The sequence below is a fragment of the Coregonus clupeaformis genome, chromosome 20 (genome assembly GCF_020615455.1).
Source record: "Coregonus clupeaformis isolate EN_2021a chromosome 20, ASM2061545v1, whole genome shotgun sequence".
Taxonomy (NCBI): Eukaryota; Metazoa; Chordata; class Actinopteri; order Salmoniformes; family Salmonidae; genus Coregonus; species Coregonus clupeaformis.
In genome coordinates, this window is record NC_059211.1 from 32748850 (window position 1) to 32771664 (window position 22815).

The following is a 22815-nucleotide window of genomic DNA, read 5'->3' on the forward strand; positions in this document are numbered from 1 at the left end:
GCATCATAACACGTTATGACACGGTCATAACCATGTCATAATATGTCATACCACTGACATAACTTGTCATAACCTTTTATAATATGGTCATAACACTGGCATGACATATATTTAGACCTGTTGTGACATGTGGTCCTCTGTAGCTCAGCTGGTAGAGCACGGCGCTTGTAATGCCAAGGTAGTGGGTTCGATCCCCGGGACCACCCATACACACAAAAAAAAATTATGCACGCATGACTGTAAGTCGCTTTGGATAAAAGCGTCTGCTAAATGGCATATTATTATTATTATTATTATTATTATTATTATGTATTGCATTATTTTATGGCTGGTTATGACATCTACATAAGAGTGTCAAAACCCACAAAACCTACCACATAAGGCAAAACATTCCATTACACTATAGCCTACATGTCAACATATGTTTGTTATATATAAAAATATATATATTCACCATGCTAAGATATAATTGTAATTGTGCACACATTGATGTCAGATATGCACCTACCCCAATGCTCTGTTGCTGATGACTGGGTTGAATGTAGGACAAGACACCCTCTTTTTGACTGATGACTGATATAAGGGCATGTACAGTGAGGGAAAAAAGTATTTGATCCCCTGCTGATTTTGTACGTTTGCCCACTGACAAAGAAATGATCAGTCTATAATTTTAATGGTAGGTTTATTTGAACAGTGAGAGACAGAATAACAACAAAAGAATCCTGAAAAATGAATGTCAAAAATGTTATAAATTGATTTGCATTTTAATGAGGGAAATAAGTATTTGACCCCCTCTCAATCAGAAAGATTTCTGGCTCCCAGGTGTCTTTTTATACAGGTAACGAGCTGAGATTAGGAGCACACTCTTAAAGGGAGTGTTCTTAAACTCAGCTTGTTACCTGTATAAAAGACACCTGTCCACAGAAGCAATCAATCAGATTCCAAACTCTCCACCATGGCCAAGACCAAATAGCTCTCCAAGGATGTCAGGGACAAGATTGTAGACAAGGCTGGAATGGGCTACAAGACCATCGCCAAGCAGCTTGGTGAGAAGGTGACAACAGTTGGTACGATTATTCGCAAATGGAAGAAACACAAAATAACTGTCAATCTCCCTCGGCCTGGGGCTCCATGCAAGATCTCACCTCGTGGAGTTGCAATGATCATGAGAACAGTGAGGAATCAGCACAGAACTACACGGGAGGATCTTGTCAATGATCTCAAGGCAGCTGGGACCATAGTCACCAAGAAAACAATTGGTAACACACTAATTCCATAGAAAATCTGTGGGGGGAGCTGAAGGTTCGAGTTGCCAAACGTCAGCCTCAAAACCTTAAAGACTTGGAGAAGATCTGCAAAGAGGAGTGGGTCAAAATCCCTCCTGAGATGTGTGCAAACCTGGTGTCCAACTACAAGAAACGTCTGACCTCTGTGATTGCCAACAAGGGTTTTGCCACCAAGGACTAAGTCATGTTTTGCAGAGGGGTCAAATACTTATTTCTCTCATTAAAATGCAAATACATTTATAACATTTTTGACATCCGTTTTTCTGGATTGTTTTGTTGTTCTGTCTCTCACTGTTCAAATAAACCTACCATTAAAATTATAGACTGATCATTTCTTTGTCAGTGGGCAAACATACAAAATCAGCAGGGGTTCAGATACTTTTTTCCCTCACTGTACGTGATAGGCCTATCTGGCTTTATATGATTATGATGGTCATAATGTTTCTTGACAGTGTCATAAAGTGTATTTTCTTAGTCCAAGTAAAGTGACAAAGGATGGTCATAATGCTTCTTGACAGTATCATAATGTATTTTCTTAGTCCAAGTAAAGTGACAAAGGATGGTCATAATGCTTCTTGACAGTATCATAATGTATTTTCTTAGTCCAAGTAAAGTGACAAAGGATGGTCATAATGCTTCTTGACAGTATCATAGTGTATTTTCTTAGTCTAAGTAAAGTGTAACAGGATGGTCATAATGCTTCATGACAGTGTCATAGTGTATTTTCTACAAGTTATTTAAATATGATGGGAAAAAAACATAACTAAATAATTTATTACAACAAAAACAAAGGATTTAAGAGACAAACGAAAATACACTTCTTGGCATGTAAAAAAACGACTTTGAATAAATCTTATGTAGGTATCATAACCAGCCCTAAAATACCGCAATATATGTCACAACAGGTGTAAATATATGGGTCATGACAGTGTTATGACATTGTTATCACCGTGTCATAACGTGTTATGGCACTGGGTGTCAAGTAAAGTGTTACCCAATTACTACTAGTATTGTACTAGCCATTACTAGACATACAGTATATAGGGTTCTGGTATTATATGATGACTCTATGGGTAAAACACTACATACATCCCATTCTTCCTGGGGTCCTGTTTGGACCCCAGGAAGAGTAAGCCACTGCCTTGGCAGAAGCTAATTGGGATCCTAATAAATACTAAAATCCCAAACCACTACAACTCGCTTAATACTGTTAGTTCTCCCACGCTATGCTAGGACTTCTACGGTGTTGCTGTTCCATTCTCCAATTATACATAGATTTAAATGTATATTTATCTCATGTCATTATTGAAGACGTTGCTGTCTAAGTGCTGAAGTTGTTTTTTCTGTTTTGCTCCATCGTGTGTTTCATTGTTTAATTATGCATTGATAGTCCATTTTATGGCGATTTAAAAAAAAAAATAATATGCCATTTAGCAGACGCTTTTATCCAAAGCGACTTACAGTCATGCGTGCATACATTTTAGTGTATGGGTGGTCCCGGGGATCGAACCCACTACCCTGGCGTTACAAGCGCCGTGCTCTACCAGTTGAGCTGATTGCTGAAGTAGTTTTTGCTGTTTTGCTTTTAACATTAGGCCAATGACTTTACTAATGTTTGTTTATTCTTTTTGACAGGCGTATGTTGTTGGTTGTTAATATTTGTTTCTTGTTGTTGACAGGCATATGTTGTTGGTTGCTAATATTTGTTTGTTCTTGTTGACAGGCGTATGTTGGTGGTTAATATTTGTTTGTTGACATGCGTATGTTGTTGGTCGCTAATGTTTGTTGTTGTTGACAGGCGTATGTTGTTGGTTGTTAATATTTGTTTGTTGTTGACAGGCGTTTGTTGTTGAAGACAACAAGCAGGTGATCCTGGAGGGACAGCTTCATGTGGCACTACAGACCATTGGCAAAGAGGCCTGCTCCCTCACACAGAAAGAGGTACTCACACACACACACACGTACGAACAGTGCCCTCTGTAATTATTGGGACTTTTTTCTTCTTTTGGCTGTATACTCCAAAAGTTTGGATTTGTAATCAAACAATGACTGAGGTTAAAGTGCAGACGGTCAGTTTTAATTTGAGGGTATTTTCATCCATTTTGGGTGAATAATGATGAGTGAGAAAGTTACAGACGCACGAATATCGTACCCTCCAAAAAATGCTAACCTCCCCTGTTATTGTAATGGTGAGAGGTTTGCATGTCTTGGGGGTATGATATTTGTGCGTCTGTAACTTTCTCACTCATCATTATTCACGATTCATTCAGGATTATCCGTTATTTTGGTAGCATCCACATTCATGTAGAAGTTTTTAAAAACATATTATATTCTTATTTACAATAAAAGTGACTCTAAAATGACACTATATTATTTACCATTAATTTCTATTGGCCACAAAATAATCTGAAACACAATCAAAAGAAAGAGCACATGCATTCAGCATATTTGTAGTCAAAAGGTTGATTTTAGTCATTGCGTGCTATGAATATGGGACCAAATACTAAACTTTTTACTACTTTAATGAACATCTAAGTGTATTTGTACCAATACTTTTGGTACCCTAGAATTGGGGACTATGTACAAAGACTGCTGTAACTTATAAACGGTTCACCCGATATGGATGAAAATACCCTCAAATTAAAGCTGATAGTCATTGTATCATTTAAAATCCAAAGTGCTGGAGTACAGAGCCAAAACAACAAAAACATTGTCACTGTCCCAACACTTTTGGAGCTCACTGTACAGTGCTCTGGCTGTGGGTCTCTCTCTCTCGGATGACTCATCACACTGAATGAACGCTGGCCATTTAATGTGCAACAAGTTTAAACATTCAAATCACCATTGTGTTCTTACTGTGTAGTGTACACACAAGCTATTTAGTGTACACACAAGCTGAATAACTATACACTCTTCAGGACTGAGTTACCTGCATTGAGCCTGAAGCACAAACAAAACCACTCACACACACACACACAAAAGCCCCTATGTTCTCCCAGTGAAATCAGCTCCTGCTGAGTGTTTAGTGTACCCCCTCCCAAACACATATACACAGTCTGTGACCATGCTTTCAGTGGTGGCACTGAAAAGCTTGGTGTCTGGGGCCTGGTAGAGGTTTTTACAGGGTTAGGGTCTACACCGATAGCCGACGGTTACGCTTCCAGTGTAGCAGGTAAAGAAAACTACTGCTTTTGCGACGCCCCAGTGTAGCTCTTATGTAAAAGTTACGTTTTATACAGTTAAGTGGTTTCAAGGCAGGCCCAAGCTAGTTTACTAGTTCAAGGCTGAGTGAAGAAGTTGAATAATCTTTATTTATCCCCAGATGGAAAATTCCATTTGTCACCACTAGGGCTGTGGCGCTCATTACATTTTGTCAGCCGATTGTCATGCAAATGCAGGTCTCGCGGTAATTGACTGTTAATTAACATAAACACCTTTAGCATCTCCAGGCCTCCACGCATACAAGCCGCTGATGCGCGCCTTTGGAACATCTACATTTTAAAAAGTCTAATAAATCCATTTAATATACACCATCACAATAAATCCATTATTTATTTTGGGCAGGTCTAAAGAAACATGGTATGAAGAAAATGTATTTCAGAAGAACAGAATGAATTGGCCTACTTTATGTTATCTGGCTATACTCTAGGCTGTAGGCTAGTTCATTTAGCAGACAAGATATGCTTAAATCCTGTGCCATTAATTTGATGTTAAATGATTTTATATTAAGAAGAATGTAATTGAACTTAGCTGAATAAAATAGAAAGGATATTTTTCCCATTCCGGAGCGAGTGTGCATATGAAGTGGCTATGTTGAGCGTAAAAGTTATCATTTGAAACAGGTCCTATACACTATATTTAGAGTTATTTGGCAACTATAGTTGTGAGTGATACAACCCTTAGAATGTCTTAGAAATCAAAACATATATGAGCTGCATGGCTATGATGATTTGAAAATGTTGCAAAAAAAGCTTGCACCTCTGTTCCTTGCACAAGCTGGTCTCTCATCAAGTGATCATATTTTCACCCATCAGACTATTCTCAATTTAATCTAGTCTTTACTAATATGTAAAATTACTTTCAATTTATAGTGGCCCATTATCAAATGGGCAGGAACAGGGATAGGGGTAAAAATACATGTCATCCGTATGCACTCAAATAACCAATGGAGGCCTCTTTCCAGCAGTTCGTTTTTCAATCATGTCAGGTAGGCTACTCCGGTTTTATAGAACAGCTGAGAAATAAATATAGTAGCAGCTGGGATCCTCCTCTTTTTAGAGGCAACCATCAAAACTCTGCTTTCACACGGGATTGTATATAGAAATGTTTGGGCTAATAAGAATACTTATATGTATTTCTTTAATTTCTTATTTTTTCTGGTTTGTGTGTTTATTTTGTATTGTTAGGTATTACTGCACTGTTGGAGCTAGAAACACAAGCATTTTACTGCACTTGCGATAACATCTGCAAATATGTGTACGAGACCAATAAACCGTTTTCTTTTTAAAATCTTTTTTTTTTTTTGCACTCTACGCATCAACCACTGTTTGAGGAACATGCAGCCTCTGCACGACAGGTGATATTCCGCCCAAACTATGTATGCCATGGGCTCCCAACCTGTTTCTGCAGCTACCCATTTATAGTGAAACCAAGTTAAATCTGTTCGGGAACATTTATAGTAACATGTTTTCACAATATTTCATTCAACTGTTGTCAGCCCCTCTCTCTATGCGCTCAAGAGGCATGAAGGAGTGAGAGGAGGAGATGGAAACGCATGGTGGTGAGATTTTGTAGATAAAAGTAATGTGTCAGCCTATTAATTATTAAAATATAAACAATTCCTTATTACTAGGCTATTCAAAATCAAATACAAATTCACTATAATTGTAGGCTAACTCTGTAAGCCACCCTGCACAATCAATGAACCAACAGCATCACCTAGGCCTATAAGTTCTCCCAGATGCATGGAGAGAAAGTTTGGAGCGTAGCACAAGATAACCAGTCCATCCAGTATGCATAATAATACAGTCCACACTCAAAGGCGTTTTACTAGAATTTGTTTAATTTGAGTTTAGGCTAAACCATTTAGGCTAGACTAATTACAGTGGGGGGGAAAAGTATTTAGTCAGCCACCAATTGTACAAGTTCTCCCACTTAAAAAGATGAGAGGCCTGTAATTTTCATCATAGGTACACGTCAACTATGACAGACAAATTGAGGGAAAAAAATCCAGAAAATCACATTGTAGGATTTTTAATGAATTTATTAGCAAATTATGGTGGAAAGTAAGTATTTGGTCACCTACAAACAAGCAAGATTTCTGGCTCTCACAGACCTGTAACTTCTTCTTTAAGAGGCTCCTCTGTCCTCCACTCGTTACCTGTATTAATGGCACCTGTTTGAACTTGTTATCAGTATAAAAGACACCTGTCCACAACCTCAAACAGTCACACTCCAAACTCCACTATGGCCAAGACCAAATAGCCGTCAAAGGACACCAGAAACAAAATTGTAGACCTGCACCAGGCTGGGAAGACTGAATCTGCAATAGGTAAGCAGCTTGGTTTGATGAAATCAACTGTGGGAGCAATTATTAGGAAATGGAAGACATACAAGACCACTGATAATCTCCCTCGATCTGGGGCTCCACGCAAGATCTCACCCCGTGGGGTCAAAATGATCACAAGAACGGTGAGCAAAAATCCCAGAACCACACGTGGGGACCTAGTGAATGACCTGCAGAGAGCTGGGACCAAAGTAACAAAGCCTACCATCAGTAACACACTACGCCGCCAGGGACTCAAATTCTGCAGTGCCAGACGTGTCCCCCTGCTTAAGCCAGTACATGTCCAGGCCCGTCTGAAGTTTGCTAGAGTGCATTTGGATGGATTGCATGACAATGATCCCAAACACACCGCCCGTGCAACGAAGGAGTGGCTTCGTAAGAAGCATTTCAAGGTCCTGGAGTGGCCTAGCCAGTCTCCAGATCTCAACCCCATAGAAAATCTTTGGAGGGAGTTGAAAGTCAGTGTTGCCCAGCGACAGCCCCAAAACATCACTGCTCTAGAGGAGATCTGCATGGAGGAATGGGCCAAAATACCAGCAACAGTGTGTGAAAACCTTGTGAAGACTTACAGAAAACGTTTGACCTGTGTCATTGCCAACAAAGGGTATATAACAAAGTATTGAGAAACTTTTGTTATTGACCAAATACTTATTTTCCACCATAATTTGCAAATAAATTCATTAAAATCCTACAATGTGATTTTCTGGAAAAAAAATTCTCATTTTGTCTGTCATACAGTGGGGAAAAAAAGTATTTAGTCAGCCACCAATTGTGCAAGTTCTCCCACTTAAAAAGATGAGAGAGGCCTGTAATTTTCATCATAGGTACACGTCAACTATGCCAGACAAATTGAGGAAAAAAAATCCAGAAAATCACATTGTAGGATTTTTAATGAATTTATTTGCAAATTATGGTGGAAAATAAGTATTTGGTCACCTACAAACAAGCAAGATTTCTGGCTCTCACAGACCTGTAACTTCTTCTTTAAGAGGCTCCTCTGTCCTCCACTCGTTACCTGTATTAATGGCACCTGTTTGAACTTGTTATCAGTATAAAAGACACCTGTCCACAACCTCAAACAGTCACACTCCAAACTCCACTATGGCCAAGACCAAATAGCCGTCAAAGGACACCAGAAACAAAATTGTAGACCTGCACCAGGCTGGGAAGACTGAATCTGCAATAGGTAAGCAGCTTGGTTTGATGAAATCAACTGTGGGAGCAATTATTAGGAAATGGAAGACATACAAGACCACTGATAATCTCCCTCGATCTGGGGCTCCACGCAAGATCTCACCCCGTGGGGTCAAAATGATCACAAGAACGGTGAGCAAAAATCCCAGAACCACACGGGGGGACCTAGTGAATGACCTGCAGAGAGCTGGGACCAAAGTAACAAAGCCTACCATCAGTATCACACTACGCCGCCAGGGACTCAAATCCTGCAGTGCGAGACGTGTCCCCCTGCTTAAGCCAGGCCCGTCTGAAGTTTGCTAGAGTGCATTTGGATGATCCAGAAGAGGATTGGGAGAATGTCATATGGTCAGATGAAACCAAAATAGAACTTTTTGGTAAAAACTCAACTCGTCGTGTTTGGAGGACAAAGAATGCTGAGTTGTATCCAAAGAACACCATACCTACTGTGAAGCATGGGGGTGGAAACATCATGCTTTGGGGCTGTTTTTCTGCAAAGGGACCAGGACGACTGATCCGTGTAAAGGAAAGAATTAATGGGGCCATGTATCGTGAGATTTTGAGTGAAAACCTCCTTCCATCAGCAAGGGTATTGAACATGAAACGTGGCTGGGTCTTTCAGCATGACAATGATCCCAAACACACCGCCCGGGCAACGAAGGAGTGGCTTCGTAAGAAGCATTTCAAGGTCCTGGAGTGGCCTAGCCAGTCTCCAGATCTCAACCCCATAGAAAATCTTTGGAGGGAGTTGAAAGTCCGTGTTGCCCAGCGACAGCCCCAAAACATCACTGCTCTAGAGGAGATCTGCATGGAGGAATGGGCCAAAATACCAGCAACAGTGTGTGAAAACCTTGTGAAGACTTACAGAAAACGTTTGACCTGTGTCATTGCCAACAAAGGGTATAAAACAAAGTATTGAGAAACTTTTGTTATTGACCAAATACTTATTTTCCACCATAATTTGCAAATAAATTCATTAAAAATCCTACAATGTGATTTTCTGGATTTTTTTTTCTCATTTTGTCTGTCACAGTTAACGTGTACCTATGATGAAAATTACAGGCCTCTCTCATCTTTTTAAGTGGGAGAACTTGCACAATTGGTGGCTGACTAAATACTTTTTTTCCCCACTGTAGTTGACGTGTACCTATGATGAAAATTACAGGCCTCTCATCTTTTTAAGTGGGAGAACTTGCACAATTGGTGGCTGACTAAATACTTTTTTGCCCCACTGTATGTAACAAAGACATCTTAATTATTTTTTAATTTTTGGGGGGGCCATGCGTAATATGCGATAGGCTATTAGGCTATGCATTGTATAACGGCACAATCATTATTTGAATAACGTTTTTTTTGGGGGGGGGGGCTTGGCCTCATATAGGCCTATGCGTATTCATAAGCTCTAATATGCGTATTCATAAACTCTAATATGCTTATCACCTTAGAAAGCGCTGTCCATTTTGTTGTTTGGCTTTGAAACAAAATCTACAACGACAATGTTTTCCACTCAGTTTCAACCTGTTGTTGAACTTCTTTCTTCAAATGTATCGATGACAGTGAGGTGAGTTTTAAAAGCATGATACTGTTTTGATGGTAAGTGTTTGTGATTTTTCGATTGCATTTGCATTGTCAGAGTGGTTAGAAGGACAATAGAGCGCTGAGTACCATGACATTAGTGACCTGACAGTAGTTAGCGAGTTGGGTACTATCAGAATAGGGCTGGGCGATCTCTATTAAATTCATTTGATTAATTTGAATTGATGTTTTTGCACGATAAATGCCTGTATCGCAATAATCGATTTACTATTTGTTTTTGTTTTTTTGCTTTTATGAGCGTTTGTCTGCTTGTTCGCTTTTTGGTCTAGTCTCCTTCGCTCCTTCTGTGCTGTGTGCACCTTCCCATTTACACCAGAGATCTGAATATGATGACGAGATGCTCATGTCTCCGCCCTAACAATGGGAGTCGTTGTCCCAAAGGCGTGAAGGCAGGCGACAAGCTTAGGTCCATAATAAGCCAATAGAAACGCATTGGGCTTATTTTGGACATATTTTGGCGAGTGACCTCTCTGTTTACACACACACCCAAGCGCCTGCTCACAACAACAAAGATGAGATCACTTCTTCCGCTTTGACAAGCAGTTTCAACGCGCTATTTGCATTCGAGATTTGGTCCAACAGAATTGGTCATATGGACACCGAAACACATTGAGACATTATTTTACTGTAATAGAGAAGCTGACCTTTCTAATGATACACTTTGTCTTAACTTTGTCGACACTACTAAAACGAGAGTATCAATGAACATTGATTCTGGAAAATTAATGCTCAGTTTCTCACGCTACCAAGTACAGCGATCAGCATTTTAGCCAAAGATTGTAATGTTAGCTGTCTAGCCTGTGTTTTATAAATGTGCATAAAACACAATTATATAAGGAATTGGCAACTCGTTCTCATTCTGTGAAATAAGGTAGGCCACTTGATTTCAACATCTGAACAAAGAGGACAGGCTTGCACGCTGTTCAAACAGTTGGAGACGGACAGAAGGGTGTGATAATAACAATTAAACTATTCTGCTTTGTTAGCTAGCAAATAAATCCAAGTTGGCTAAACTTGAAATATAAAGATTAGCTGGCTACTCACTAGCACTTGGGGTTGTGCTTGAGAGATTAATTGAGACCTGTGTTAATTTTCTATAATGCCTGCTACAAAAAGTTTGACATTATTAGTGAATGTGCATTATGCATTGCTCTGGTTAAATTTGTAACAAAAAGGGCATTTTCATAGACTGACTTGAAAGCCAGATCAGTGATTATTGCAAAAAAAAGCAGGTTAAACTACTTTGATGAAATATTTTAATTATTAGTTGGTCTTATGGTTGTGGAAGGCTTATATTTAGCCTAGTTATAATTTCACAAGCTCTGAATTCATTAGATTATTGCTGACTGTTTAAAATGCAGTGCATTTTACCTTTTTAATTGTATAACAAAGCTTATTTAGAGAACATTTTAAAAATCTAAATCTAGTATGTCGTGAATCGTCCATCAAAGAAAGAAGAAAAATAAATTATTTTTAGGCCATATCGCACAGCCCTAGTCCAGAGTGCATAAAAGGAGATTACCGTGACCCCACGGTCACGTGGAATTTGACTGCGGTCATGACTCATGACTGCCGGTGTGGCGGTAATACGGTCACGCAACAGTCCTAGTCACCACTCAACAGTATAGAACACATACAGTGGGGAAAAAAAGTATTTAGTCAAACACCAATTGTGCAAGTTCTCTCATTTAAAAATATGAGAGAGGCCTGTAATTTTCATCATAGGTACACGTCAACTATGACAGACAAATTGAGGGGAAAAAATGTAGAAAATCACATTGTAGGATTTTTTATGAATTTATTTGCAAATTATGGTGGAAAATAAGTATTTGGTCACCTACAAACAAGCAAGATTTCAGGCTCTCACAGACCTGTAACTTCTTCTTTAAGATGCTCCTCTGTCCTCCACTCGTTACCTGTATTAATGGCACATGTTTGAACTTGTTATCAGTATAAAAGACACCTGTCCACAATCTCAAACAGTCACACTCCAAACTCCACTATGGCCAAGACCAAAGAGCTGTGAGCAAAAATCCCAGAACCACACGGGGGGACCTAGTGAATGACCTGCAGAGAGCTGGGACCAAAGTAACAAAGCCTACCATCAGTAACACACTACGCCGCCAGGGACTCAAATCCTGCAGTGCCAGACGTGTCCCCCTGCTTAAGCCAGTACATGTCCAGGCCCGTCTGAAGTTTGCTAGAGTGCATTTGGATGATCCAGAAGAGGATTGGGAGAATGTCATATGGTCAGATGAAACCAAAATAGAACTTTTTGGTAAAAACTCAACTCGTCGTGTTTGGAGGACAAAGAATGCTGAGTTGCATCCAAAGAACACCATACCTACTGTGAAGCATGGGGGTGGAAACATCATGCTTTGGGGCTGTTTTTCTGCAAAGGGACCAGGACGACTGATCCGTGTAAAGGAAAGAATGAATGGGACCATGTATTGTGAGATTTTGAGTGGAAACCTCCTTCCATCAGCAAGGGCATTGAAGATGAAACGTGGCTGGGTCTTTCAGCATGACAATGATCCCAAACACACCGCTCGGGCAACGAAGGAGTGGCTTCGTAAGAAGCATTTCAAGGTCCTGGAGTGGCCTAGCCAGTCTCCAGATCTCAACCCCATAGAAAATCTTTGGAGGGAGTTGAAAGTCTGTGTTGCCCAGCGACAGCCCCAAAACATCACTGCTCTAGAGGAGATCTGCATGGAGGAATGGGCCAAAATACCAGCAAGTGTGTGAAAACCTTGTGAAGACTTACAGAAAACGTTTGACCTGTGTCATTGCCAACAAAGGGTATATAACAAAGTATTGAGAAACTTTTGTTATTGACCAAATACTTATTTTCCACCATAATTTGCAAATAAATTCATTAAAAATCCTACAATGTGATTTTTTTTTCTCAATTTGTCTGTCATAGTTGACGTGTACCTATGATGAAAATTACAGGCCTCTCATCTTTTTAAGTGGTGGCTGACTAAATACTTTTTTTCCCCACTGTAAGTGGACAGTACATCAACACATATACAGTGCTTTCAGAAAATAATCACACCCTTTACTTTTTCCACATTTTGTTGTTACAGCCTGAATTTAAAATTGATTAAATTGAGATTTTGTGTCACGAATCTACACGCAATATCCCATAATGTCAGTGGAATTATGTTTTCGAAATGTTTACAAATTAGTTACAAATGTAAAGCTGAAATGTCTAAAGCGTTATGTTTAGGGGCAAATCCAACACAACACATCACATCACTGAGTACCACTCTTCATATTTTCAAGCATGGTGGTGGCTGCCTGGTGGTGGCTGCCTGTCATGTTATGGGTATGCTTGTCATCGGCAAGGACTAGGGAGTTTAAAATTAATTAATAAAAAAATGGAATAGAGCTAAGCACAGGCAAAATCCTAGAGGAAAACCTGGTTCAGTCTGCTTTCCAACAGACACTGGGAGACAAATTCATCTTTCAGCAGGACAATAACCTAAAACACAAGGTCAAACATGCACTGGAGTTGCTTACCAAGACGACATTGAATGTTCCTGAGTGGCCTAGTTACATTTTAGACTTAAATCGGCTTGAAAATCTATGGCAAGACTTGAAAATGGCTGTCTAGCAATGATCGACAAACAACTTGACAGCTTGAAGAATTAAAAAAATAATATACAAATATTGTACAATCCAGGTGTGCGCAAAGCTCTTAGAGACTTACCAAGAAAGACCCACAGCTGTAACATGTATTGACTCATGGGTGTGAATACTTATGTAAATGAGATTTCATTTTCAATAAATTTGCTAAAAATCCTTAACATGTTTTCATGTCATTGTGGGTTATTGTATGTAGATGAGTGAGCATTAAAAAAATGTTTTTATCCATTTTGAATTCATGCTGTAACACAACAAGATGTGGAATAAGTCAAGGGGAATGAATACTTTCTGAAGGCACTGTACCAGAGCACGGATGGCTAGTGGAAGTACAATACATGAAGTCTATAGAAACCTATTCACTTCAATTCAAATAGGTTTTCATGGAACGTCATTTCTTCCCTCCATTTAAAAATAATTTGTTTTATGGAAGTAATGTATTGTACTTGTTCCACAAGCCATCAGTGCTCAGGTCTATGTGTTGATGTATGTCCATGTATATTGTCCACTTATTTGTCCTTTGCTTGTGAGTGGTGACAAATTGAATTTTCCATCTGGGGATCAATAAAGATTATTCAACTTCTTCACTCAGAGTTCTGTTGTTTCTGTATGTGACCTATTCGGGTGATGCATCGAATTTCTGCTCTGAGGATCAATAAAGTTTGTTCACTTCAATTCAAATAGGTTTTATGTTATGTTTCATATCACCATTGTATTGAGTTGGAATAAAAAAAAAGTGTTGAGATTGTTGGAAAGACAGTTTTATTAACTAACTAACGCTGTCTGTATTCAGAATGTCTTTCTTTCAGCTATACAGCTCAGCAGTTTCAAGTATATCCAACTCACTGCCACATGTTCATGAACACACACACACACACACACGTCTTGCACGTTGCCAGGGTGTTGATGGACAGGGAGTACCCTTCAGGAGTGAATGCTGTAGAGACAGACCGTAGCGTATCCACCCACTCTGCCGAGAGTGGGTGAGAACGCGCTCTGGTGATGACATTATTTCCTTATGTTATAAAATACATTTACCAAGACAAATGTGATTCTTTATGTTCTGAATTGTTCAGTGGGGTCTTTCGCTAACATATCAACATTATATCCAAAAAGTCGGACAGAGCGGTGCAACTTTTTCGCCGAAACTTTTTGAGGATTTGACATTTTGTGCTTGTCGTCTTCCAAGTTGTTTCCGCAGGTCGCAAATGGCAAACTTAGCATGACGCGAATTGAATTAAATGTAAAATGCTTCGAAAATAATACGCTTGCGGTACGCTCAGTGCTCCGTGGATATTTCAGAGAGACACTTGTTTTTATGAGAAGTCTAAGACAAAGAACAGGAACTTTGCATTAATATGAACAGCGTATACTGAAATATGAAAATACTACATGTCATACGTCAATCAATATCTCTTACTTCTATCATTTTATGTCCTCTGGATTTGAGAAAAAAGTTCAATGGTTAGCCTGTTGGGTAGCCTTAATTCTCGCACAGCATCCAACCTATCCAAAGCTATTTTCCAGATTTCTTTTAACACTTTTTTTCCCTCTGGCCCCCTAATTTTGGCCATCCTACAAGTGTAAAAACTACAATAACATTTGAATGGATTATGATAGAGAGGTGAGTTTTGGACCATTGGTTTTCTTTTGAGAATGATCTACACAATTACCCACTGGTGAAAATATGTGCTTTTGATTGGACACCCTACAGACAGTCACTCCCTCATCTGTCTTTTAGAGAGAGCGAGAGAGAGCATATTTTAAGAAAGATCCCATACATGTACTCTGTCGTTGCCGGCCGCGACCGGGAGACTGATGGGGCGGCGCACAATTGACCCAGCGTCGTCCAGGGTAGGGGAGGGAATGGCCGGCAGGGATGTAGCTCAGTTGGTAGAGCATGGCGTTTGCAACGCCAGGGTTGTGGGTTCGATTCCCACGGGGGGCCAGTATGAAAAATTTAAAAAAATAATGTATGCACGCTCTGGATAAGAGCGTCTGCTAAATGACGTAAATGTAAATGTTGTAGGCCTGTACTGTACAGATGGATGGTTATGTACAGTGCATTCTGAAAGTATTCAGACCCCTTTTCCCACATTTTGTTACGTTAGTGCCTTATTTTAAAATTGATTAAATTAAACATTTTCATTATCAATCTACACACAATACCCATAATGACAAAGCGAAAACAGGTTTTTTAGACATTTTTGCACATTTAAAAAAAAATGTCAATTCAAAAATAACTTATTTACATTAGTAATTCAGACCCTTTGCTATGAGACTCGAAATTGAGCTCAGGTGCATCCTGTTTCCATTGATTATCCTTGATGTTTAAACAACTTGATTGGAGTCCACCTGTGGTAAATTCAATTGTTTGAGAAGGGCCTTGGTCAGGGAGGTGACCAAGAACCAGATGGTCACTCTGACAGAACTCTAGAGTTCCTTTGTGGAGATGGGAGAACCTTCCAGAAGGACAACCATCTCTGCAGCATTCCACCAATCAGGCCTTTATGGTAGAGTGGCCAGACGGAAGCCACTCCTCAGTAAAAGGCACACAACATCTTGAGAAACAAGATTCTCTGGTCTGATGAAACCAAGATTGAACTCTTTGGCCTGAATGCCAAGTGTCACATCTGGAGGAAACCTGGCACCATCCCTACGGTGAAGCATGGTGGTGGCAGCATCATGCTGTGGGGATGTTTTTCAGCGACAGGGACTGGGAGACTAGTCAGGATCGAGGGAAAGATGAACGAAGCAAAGTACAGAGAGGTCCTTGATGAAAACCTGCTCCAGAGCGCTCAGGATCTCAGACTGGGGCGAAGGTTCGCCTTCCAACAGGACAACAACCCTAAGCACAATTCTCTGAATGTCCTTGGGTGGCCCGGCCAGAGCCCTGACTTGAACCCGATCGAACATCTCTGGAGACACCTGAAAATAGCTGTGCAGCGATGCTCCCCATCCAACCTGACAGAGCTTGAGAGGATCTGCAGAGAAGAATGGGAGAAACTCCCCAAATACAGGTGTGCCAAGCTTGTAGCATCATACCCAAGAAGACTCAAGGCTGTAATTGCTGCCAAAGGTGCTTCAATGAAGTACTGAGTAAAGGGTCTGAATGTAAATGTGATATTTATTTATTTTATTTTATTTTTAACATTTCTAAAAACCTGTTTTTGCTTTGTCATTATGTGGTATTGTGTGTAGATAGTTTCCCTCATCAATGTAATCCATTTTAGAATAAGGCTGTAACCTAACAAAATGTTAATAAAGTCAAGGGGTCTGAATACTTTCTGAATGCACTGTAGCTGTCTCTTGGCTCCGGCCCCAGATTTATCTGCTTAAGCCTTTTTAAGTCTGACACACAGAGACACACACAATCTTATACTCATGCTCTCATACACACATTTAAGCGAATGTGTGTTTTTTTTGGGGGGGGTCTATGAAGATATGAAGGCAAATGCATAGGAGAGTGATTAACCAAGCCGTTAGTGTGTGTGTGTGTCCGTGCGCATGTGTGACAGATGGCTCTAACCCTGTTAACCTTACTCTTGTTAGTCACCACTGTCTTGAATGATTGATCAGCACTTCTCAATGACTTAATTCATTATTTCTCTGAAACACTGTGTCACATTAGAAAAGCTGAGAGCGTCATGTGGACGCAAAACACATTTTAAATGTTTTAATACTCTGCCATTTTTAAAGTTATGTCCCCCCATCCTTGATTTTTACTAAATAAATCTATAAAACACATCGTCATTGTTAGAATCTTAATATAACATAATTTGTGTTATAAGCCATTTTAAGAGGACATAAGATTTCCGTTCAGCTTGGATGAATATTTTATCAGAAACATGTTGGGTAGTTTCCAAAGCTTTCAATTTGTTGATGTAATTTGGAAATTTAGAAAGGAAAATCTTTCCAGTTTTTTGTTTTTTTGTTATTGCATTTTCTCCACATTTTACATTACATTTTAGTCATTTAGCAGACGCTCTTATCCAGAGCGACTTACAGGAGCAATTAGGGTTAAGTGCCTTGCTCAAGGGCACATTTACGTCATTTAGCAGACGCTCTTAAACAGAGCGACTCACAAATTGGTGCATTCACCCTATAGGCAGTGGGATAACCACTTTACAATTTTTTTTGGGGGGGGGTAGAAGGATTACTTTATCCTATCCCAGGTATTCCTTAAAGAGGTGGGGTTTCAAATGTCTCCGGAAGGTGGTGAGTGACTCCGCTGTCCTGGCGTCGTGAGGGAGCTTGTTCCACCATTGGGGTGCCAGAGCAGCGAACAGTTTTGACTGGGCTGAGCGGGAACTATGCTTCCGCAGAGGAAGGGGAGCCAGCAGGCCAGAGGTGGATGAACGCAATGCCCTCGTTTGGGTGTAGGGACTGATCAAAGCCCGAAGGTACAGAGGTGCCGTTCCCCTCACTGCTCCATAGGCAAGCACCATGGTCTTGTAGCGGATGCGAGCTTCAACTGGAAGCCAGTGGAGTGTGTGGAGGAGGGGGGTGACGTGAGAAAACTTGGGAAGGTTGAACACCAGACGGGCTGCGGCATTCTGGATGAGTTGTAGGGGTTTAATGGCACAGGCAGGGAGGCCAGCCAACAGCGAGTTGCAGTAGTCCAGACGGGAGATGACAAGTGCCTGGATTAGGACCTGTGCCGCTTCCTGTGTAAGGCAGGGTCGTACTCTCCGAATGTTGTAGAGCATGAACCTGCAGGAGCGGGTCACCGCCTTGATGTTAGCGGAGAACGACAGGGTGTTGTCCAGGGTCACGCCAAGGCTCTTCGCACTCTGGGAGGAGGACACAACGGAGTTGTCAACCGTGATGGCGAGATCATGGAACGGGCAGTCCTTCCCCGGGAGGAAGAGCAGCTCCGTCTTGCCAGGGTTCAGCTTTAGGTGGTGATCCGTCATCCATACTGATATGTCTGCCAGACATGCAGAGATGCGATTCGCCACCTGGTTATCAGAAGGGGGAAAGGAGAAGATTAGTTGTGTATCGTCAGCGTAGCAATGATGGGAGAGGCCATGTGAGGATATGACAGAGCCAAGTGACTTGGTGTATAGGGAGAAAAGGAGAGGGCCTAGAACTGAGCCCTGGGGGACACCAGTGGTGAGAGCACGTGGTGCGGAGACAGCTTCTCGCCACGCCACTTGGTAGGAGCGACCGGTCAGGTAGGACGCAATCCAGGAGTGAGCCGCGCCGGAGATGCCCAGCTCGGAGAGGGTGGAGAGGAGGATCTGATGGTTCACAGTATCAAAGGCAGCAGACAGGTCTAGAAGGACAAGAGGAGAGAGAGTTAGCTTTAGCAGTGCGGAGAGCCTCCGTGACACAGAGAAGAGCAGTCTCAGTTGAATGACCAGTCCTGAAACCTGACTGGTTTGGATCAAGAAGGTCATTCTGAGAGAGATAGCAAGAGAGTTGGCTAAAGACGGCACGCTCAATAGTTTTGGAAAGAAAAGAAAGAAGGGATACTGGTCTGTAGTTGTTGACATCAGTGGGATCGAGTGTTGGTTTCTTGAGAAGGGGAGCAACTCTCGCTCTCTTGAAGACGGAAGGGACATGGCCAGCGGTCAAGGATGAGTTGATCAGCGAGGTGAGGTAGGGGAGAAGGTCACCGGAGATGGTCTGGAGAAGAGAGGAGGGGATGGGGTCAAGCGGGCAGGTTGTTGGGCGGCCTGCAGTCACAAGTCGCAGGATTTTATCTGGAGAGAGAGGGAGAAAGAAGTCAAAGCATAGGGTAGGGCAGTGTGAGTAGGACCAGCAGTGTCATTAGACTTAACAAACGAGGATCGGATGTCGTCAACCTTCTTTTCAAAGTGGTTGACGAAGTCATCCACAGAGAGAGAGGAGGGGGGGGGGGGGAGGATTCAGCAGTGAGGAAAATGTGGCAAATAGCTTCCTAGGGTTAGAGGCAGATGCTTGGAATTTAGAGTGGTAGAAAGTGGCCTTAGCAGCAGAAACAGATGAAGAAAATGTAGAGAGGAGGGAGTGAAAAGATGCCAGGTCGGCAGGGAGTTTAGTTTTCTTCCATTTCCGCTCCGCTGCCCGGAGCTCTGTTCTGTGAGCTCGCAATGAGTCATCAAGCCACGGAGCTGGAGGGGAGGACCGAGCCGGCCGGGAGGATAGGGGACACAGAGAGTCAAAGGATGCAGAAAGGGAGGAGAGGAGGGTTGAGTAGGCAGATTCAGGAGATTGGAGGGAGAAGGATTGAGCAGAGGGAAGAGATGATAGGATGGAAGAGGAGAGAGTAGTGGGAGAGAGAGAGCGAAGGTTGCGGCGGCGCATTACCATCTGTGTAGGGGCAGAGTGAGTAGTGTGGGAGGAGAGCGAGGGAGAAAAGGAAACAAAGTAGTGGTCGGAGACATGGAGGGGAGTTGCAGTGAGATTAGTAGAAGAGCAGCATCTAGTAAAGATGAGGTCAAGCGTATTGCCTGCCTTGTGAGTAGGGGGACGGTGAGAGGGTGAGGTCAAAAGAGGAGAGGAGTGGAAAGAAGGAGGCAGAGAGAAATGAGTCAAATGTGGACATAGGGAGGTTGAAATCCCCCAAAACTGTGAGGGGTGAGCCATCCTCAGGAAAGGAACTTATCAAGGCGTCAAGCTCATTGATGAACTCTCCAAGGGAACCTGGAGGGCGATAGATGACAAGGATATTAAGCTTAAATGGGCTAGTGACTGTGACAGCATGGAATTCAAATGAGGAGATAGACAGATGGGTTAGGGGAAAAATTGAGAATGTCCACTTGGGAAAGATGAGGATTCCTGTGCCACCACCCCTCTGACCAGATGCTCTCGGGGTATGCAAGAACACATGGTCAGACGAGGAGAGAGCAGTAGGAGTAGCAGTGTTTTCAGTGGTAATCCATGTTTCCGTCAGCGCCAGGAAGTCGAGGGACTGGAGATTAGCATAGGCTGGGATGAAGTCAGCTTTGTTGGCAGCAGAACGGCAGTTCCAGAGGCTGCCTGAGACCTGGAACTCCAGGTGTGGGGTGCGTGCAGGGACCACCAGGTTAGAGAGGCAGCAGCCACGTGGTGTGGGGCGTTTGTGTAGCCTGTGCAGAGAGGAGAGAACAGGGATAGGCAGAGGCATAGTTGACAGGCTGTAGCAAATGGCTACAATAATGCAGAGGAGATCGGAATGAAATGAACTAAACATCTGGGAGAGTAGAGAGCAGGGCCTCCCTCACCAAAAACTCCACAGTCCCTAAACGTCTTTGCTGCGAGAGAGAAGCAGAAATGAAAGAGAACTTTACCGATGTCAACTAGATTGAAGCATTCATTCTATCGATTTATGACATTCTGGTGAACAAGGGTTTATTTAGTATTCTAGGGTAACAAGTAATGACAGAAGAGAAGCTGCATGTATCTATAGACAAGTTTAACTAACAAATAGCCTACCAAAATGTCTGAAATTATAAGCAATTATACCTATCTCTGACTGTACCACAACATTTTTTGTTGTTGCCATTTTTCATATTTGTGGGTTAGGATCTGGTGCGGGCCTCAGATTTTCACTTTACCGCGCATAGTCGGGCGTTTGCGGATGGGTTATTAGCAATTGTGGGCAGGTCCGGGTGAACAAACCGCTGACCTGCGTATCGCTAGTGTGTGTCTGGCTGGCGTGTGAGAAAGCGAGAAAGTGACAGATGGCGCTAACCCTGTTAACCTCTCTAGTTAGTCACCACTGTCTTGAATGATTGAGAAGCACTTCTCAATGACAATGACTTTATGCTCTCTGAAACACACTGTCACACTTTACAAAATACGTCACTGAAGTTTTTTACATTCACGTTTGCCATACACGGTCACATCACAGCGGTACACCTCCCTCCCACACACAGAAGTGTGATTTAATGACCGGATGAGTTTAGCAGTGTCTGTGCGCACGTGTGTGTACATCTGTGAGGCACAGACTGTACCCACTGCACGATGCAAGCAGTTTCTCCATCTCCCTTATTCTGCCTACCTCCTGTGGAAGTAGTGTTTGAGTGGTTTAAGCATGATTGTGTGTGTGAGAGAGATTGCGATGGAGATATAAACTGCTATTATCGTCAGACCGCCTCATTTCCAGTCTAAAAATAACTCTCCAGTAACGACCACTGAGACAAAATGTGATATCTGCCACCACCTTCCTCCCTCGTTCCCTCGTTATCTCTCTCTTCCACCCACTCACGCGGCCAGACCACATCCACATTTAGTCAGACACTTTTTTTTTTTTTTACTCCCCCTCAGACACACAACTTCCTCCAAGCCGAGCCATTGGCATAGCAACAGTGTCCGCGGCGCTCATTCATAACACTGGCGCACACAAGAGAACTTGTCTCATCCCTCTTTATCCCTGTGGCTTTTTATAGCTCTGCACGTAAGCCACCGAGACCACCTTTTTCCCCTACCTTCCTCCCTCCCGCCGTCACTCTTTAACTTTCTCTCCTCACAGAATAACTCACTGCTCCCACATAGAAATACCCTAATTTTCTAGAAGAATTGCCTCTATAGCAAAGGCATTGTTATGAATGACAGCTTCTATTTCTACCTACTTCAGCTTGAATATCAGAATGTCATACAGTATAAGGGAATGTCATTTATAGGGCTCATACAGTGAGGGAAAAAGGTATTTGATCCCCTGCTGATTTTGTACGTTTGCCCACTGACAAAGAAATTATCAGTCTATAATTTTAATGGTAGGTTTATTTGAACAGTGAGAGACAGAATAACAACAAGAAAATCCAGAAAAACCCATGTCAAAAATGTTATAAATTGATTTGCATTTTAATGAGGGAAATAAGTATTTGACCCCTTTGCAAAACATGACTTAGTACTTGGTGGCAAAACCCTTGTTGGCAATCAGAGGTCAGACGTTTCTTGTAGTTGGCCACCAGGTTTGCACACATCTCAGGAGAGATTTTGTCCCACTCCTCTTTGCAGATCTTCTCCAAGTCATTAAGGTTTCGAGCCTGACGTTTGGCAACTCGAACCTTCAGCTCCCTCCACAGATTTTCTATGGAATTAAGGTCTGGAGACTGGCTAGGCCACTCCAGGACCTTAATGTGCTTCTTCTTGAACCACTCCTTTATTGCCTTGGCCGTGTGTTTTGGGTCATTGTCATGCTGGAATACCCATCCACGACCCATTTTCAATGCCCTGGCTGAGGGAAGGAGGTTCTCACCCAAGATTTGATGGTACATGGCCCCGTCCATCGTCCCTTTGATGCGGTGAAGTTGTCCTGTCCCCTTAGCAGAAAAACACCCCCAAAGCATAATGTTTCCACCTCCATGTTTGACGGTGGGGATGGTGTTCTTGGGGTCATAGGCAGCATTCCTCCTCCTCCAAACACGGCGAGTTGAGTTGATGCCAAAGAGTTCGATTTTGGTCTCATCTGACCACAACACTTTCACCCAGTTCTCCTCTGAATCATTCAGATGTTCATTGGCAAACTTCAGACGGGCCTGTATATGTGCTTTCTTGAGCAGGGGGACCTTGCGGGCGCTGCAGGATTTCAGTCCTTCACGGCGTAGTGTGTTACCA

The 22815-nt window shown here is 42.0% G+C and overlaps 1 protein-coding gene across 4 annotated transcripts in view; it reads left to right on the plus strand.

Annotated features, from left to right (window-relative positions):
* Positions 1 to 22815, plus strand: part of trappc8 (trafficking protein particle complex subunit 8) — a 100034-nt gene that overhangs the window by 71804 nt on the left and 5415 nt on the right. For all 4 annotated transcript variants that reach the window (XM_041840231.2, XM_041840232.2, XM_041840233.2 and 1 more), the window contains one exon: positions 3126 to 3227. In XM_041840231.2, the coding sequence (XP_041696165.2) occupies positions 3126 to 3227 (102 nt within the window). The remainder of the gene's footprint in view (positions 1 to 3125; positions 3228 to 22815) is intronic.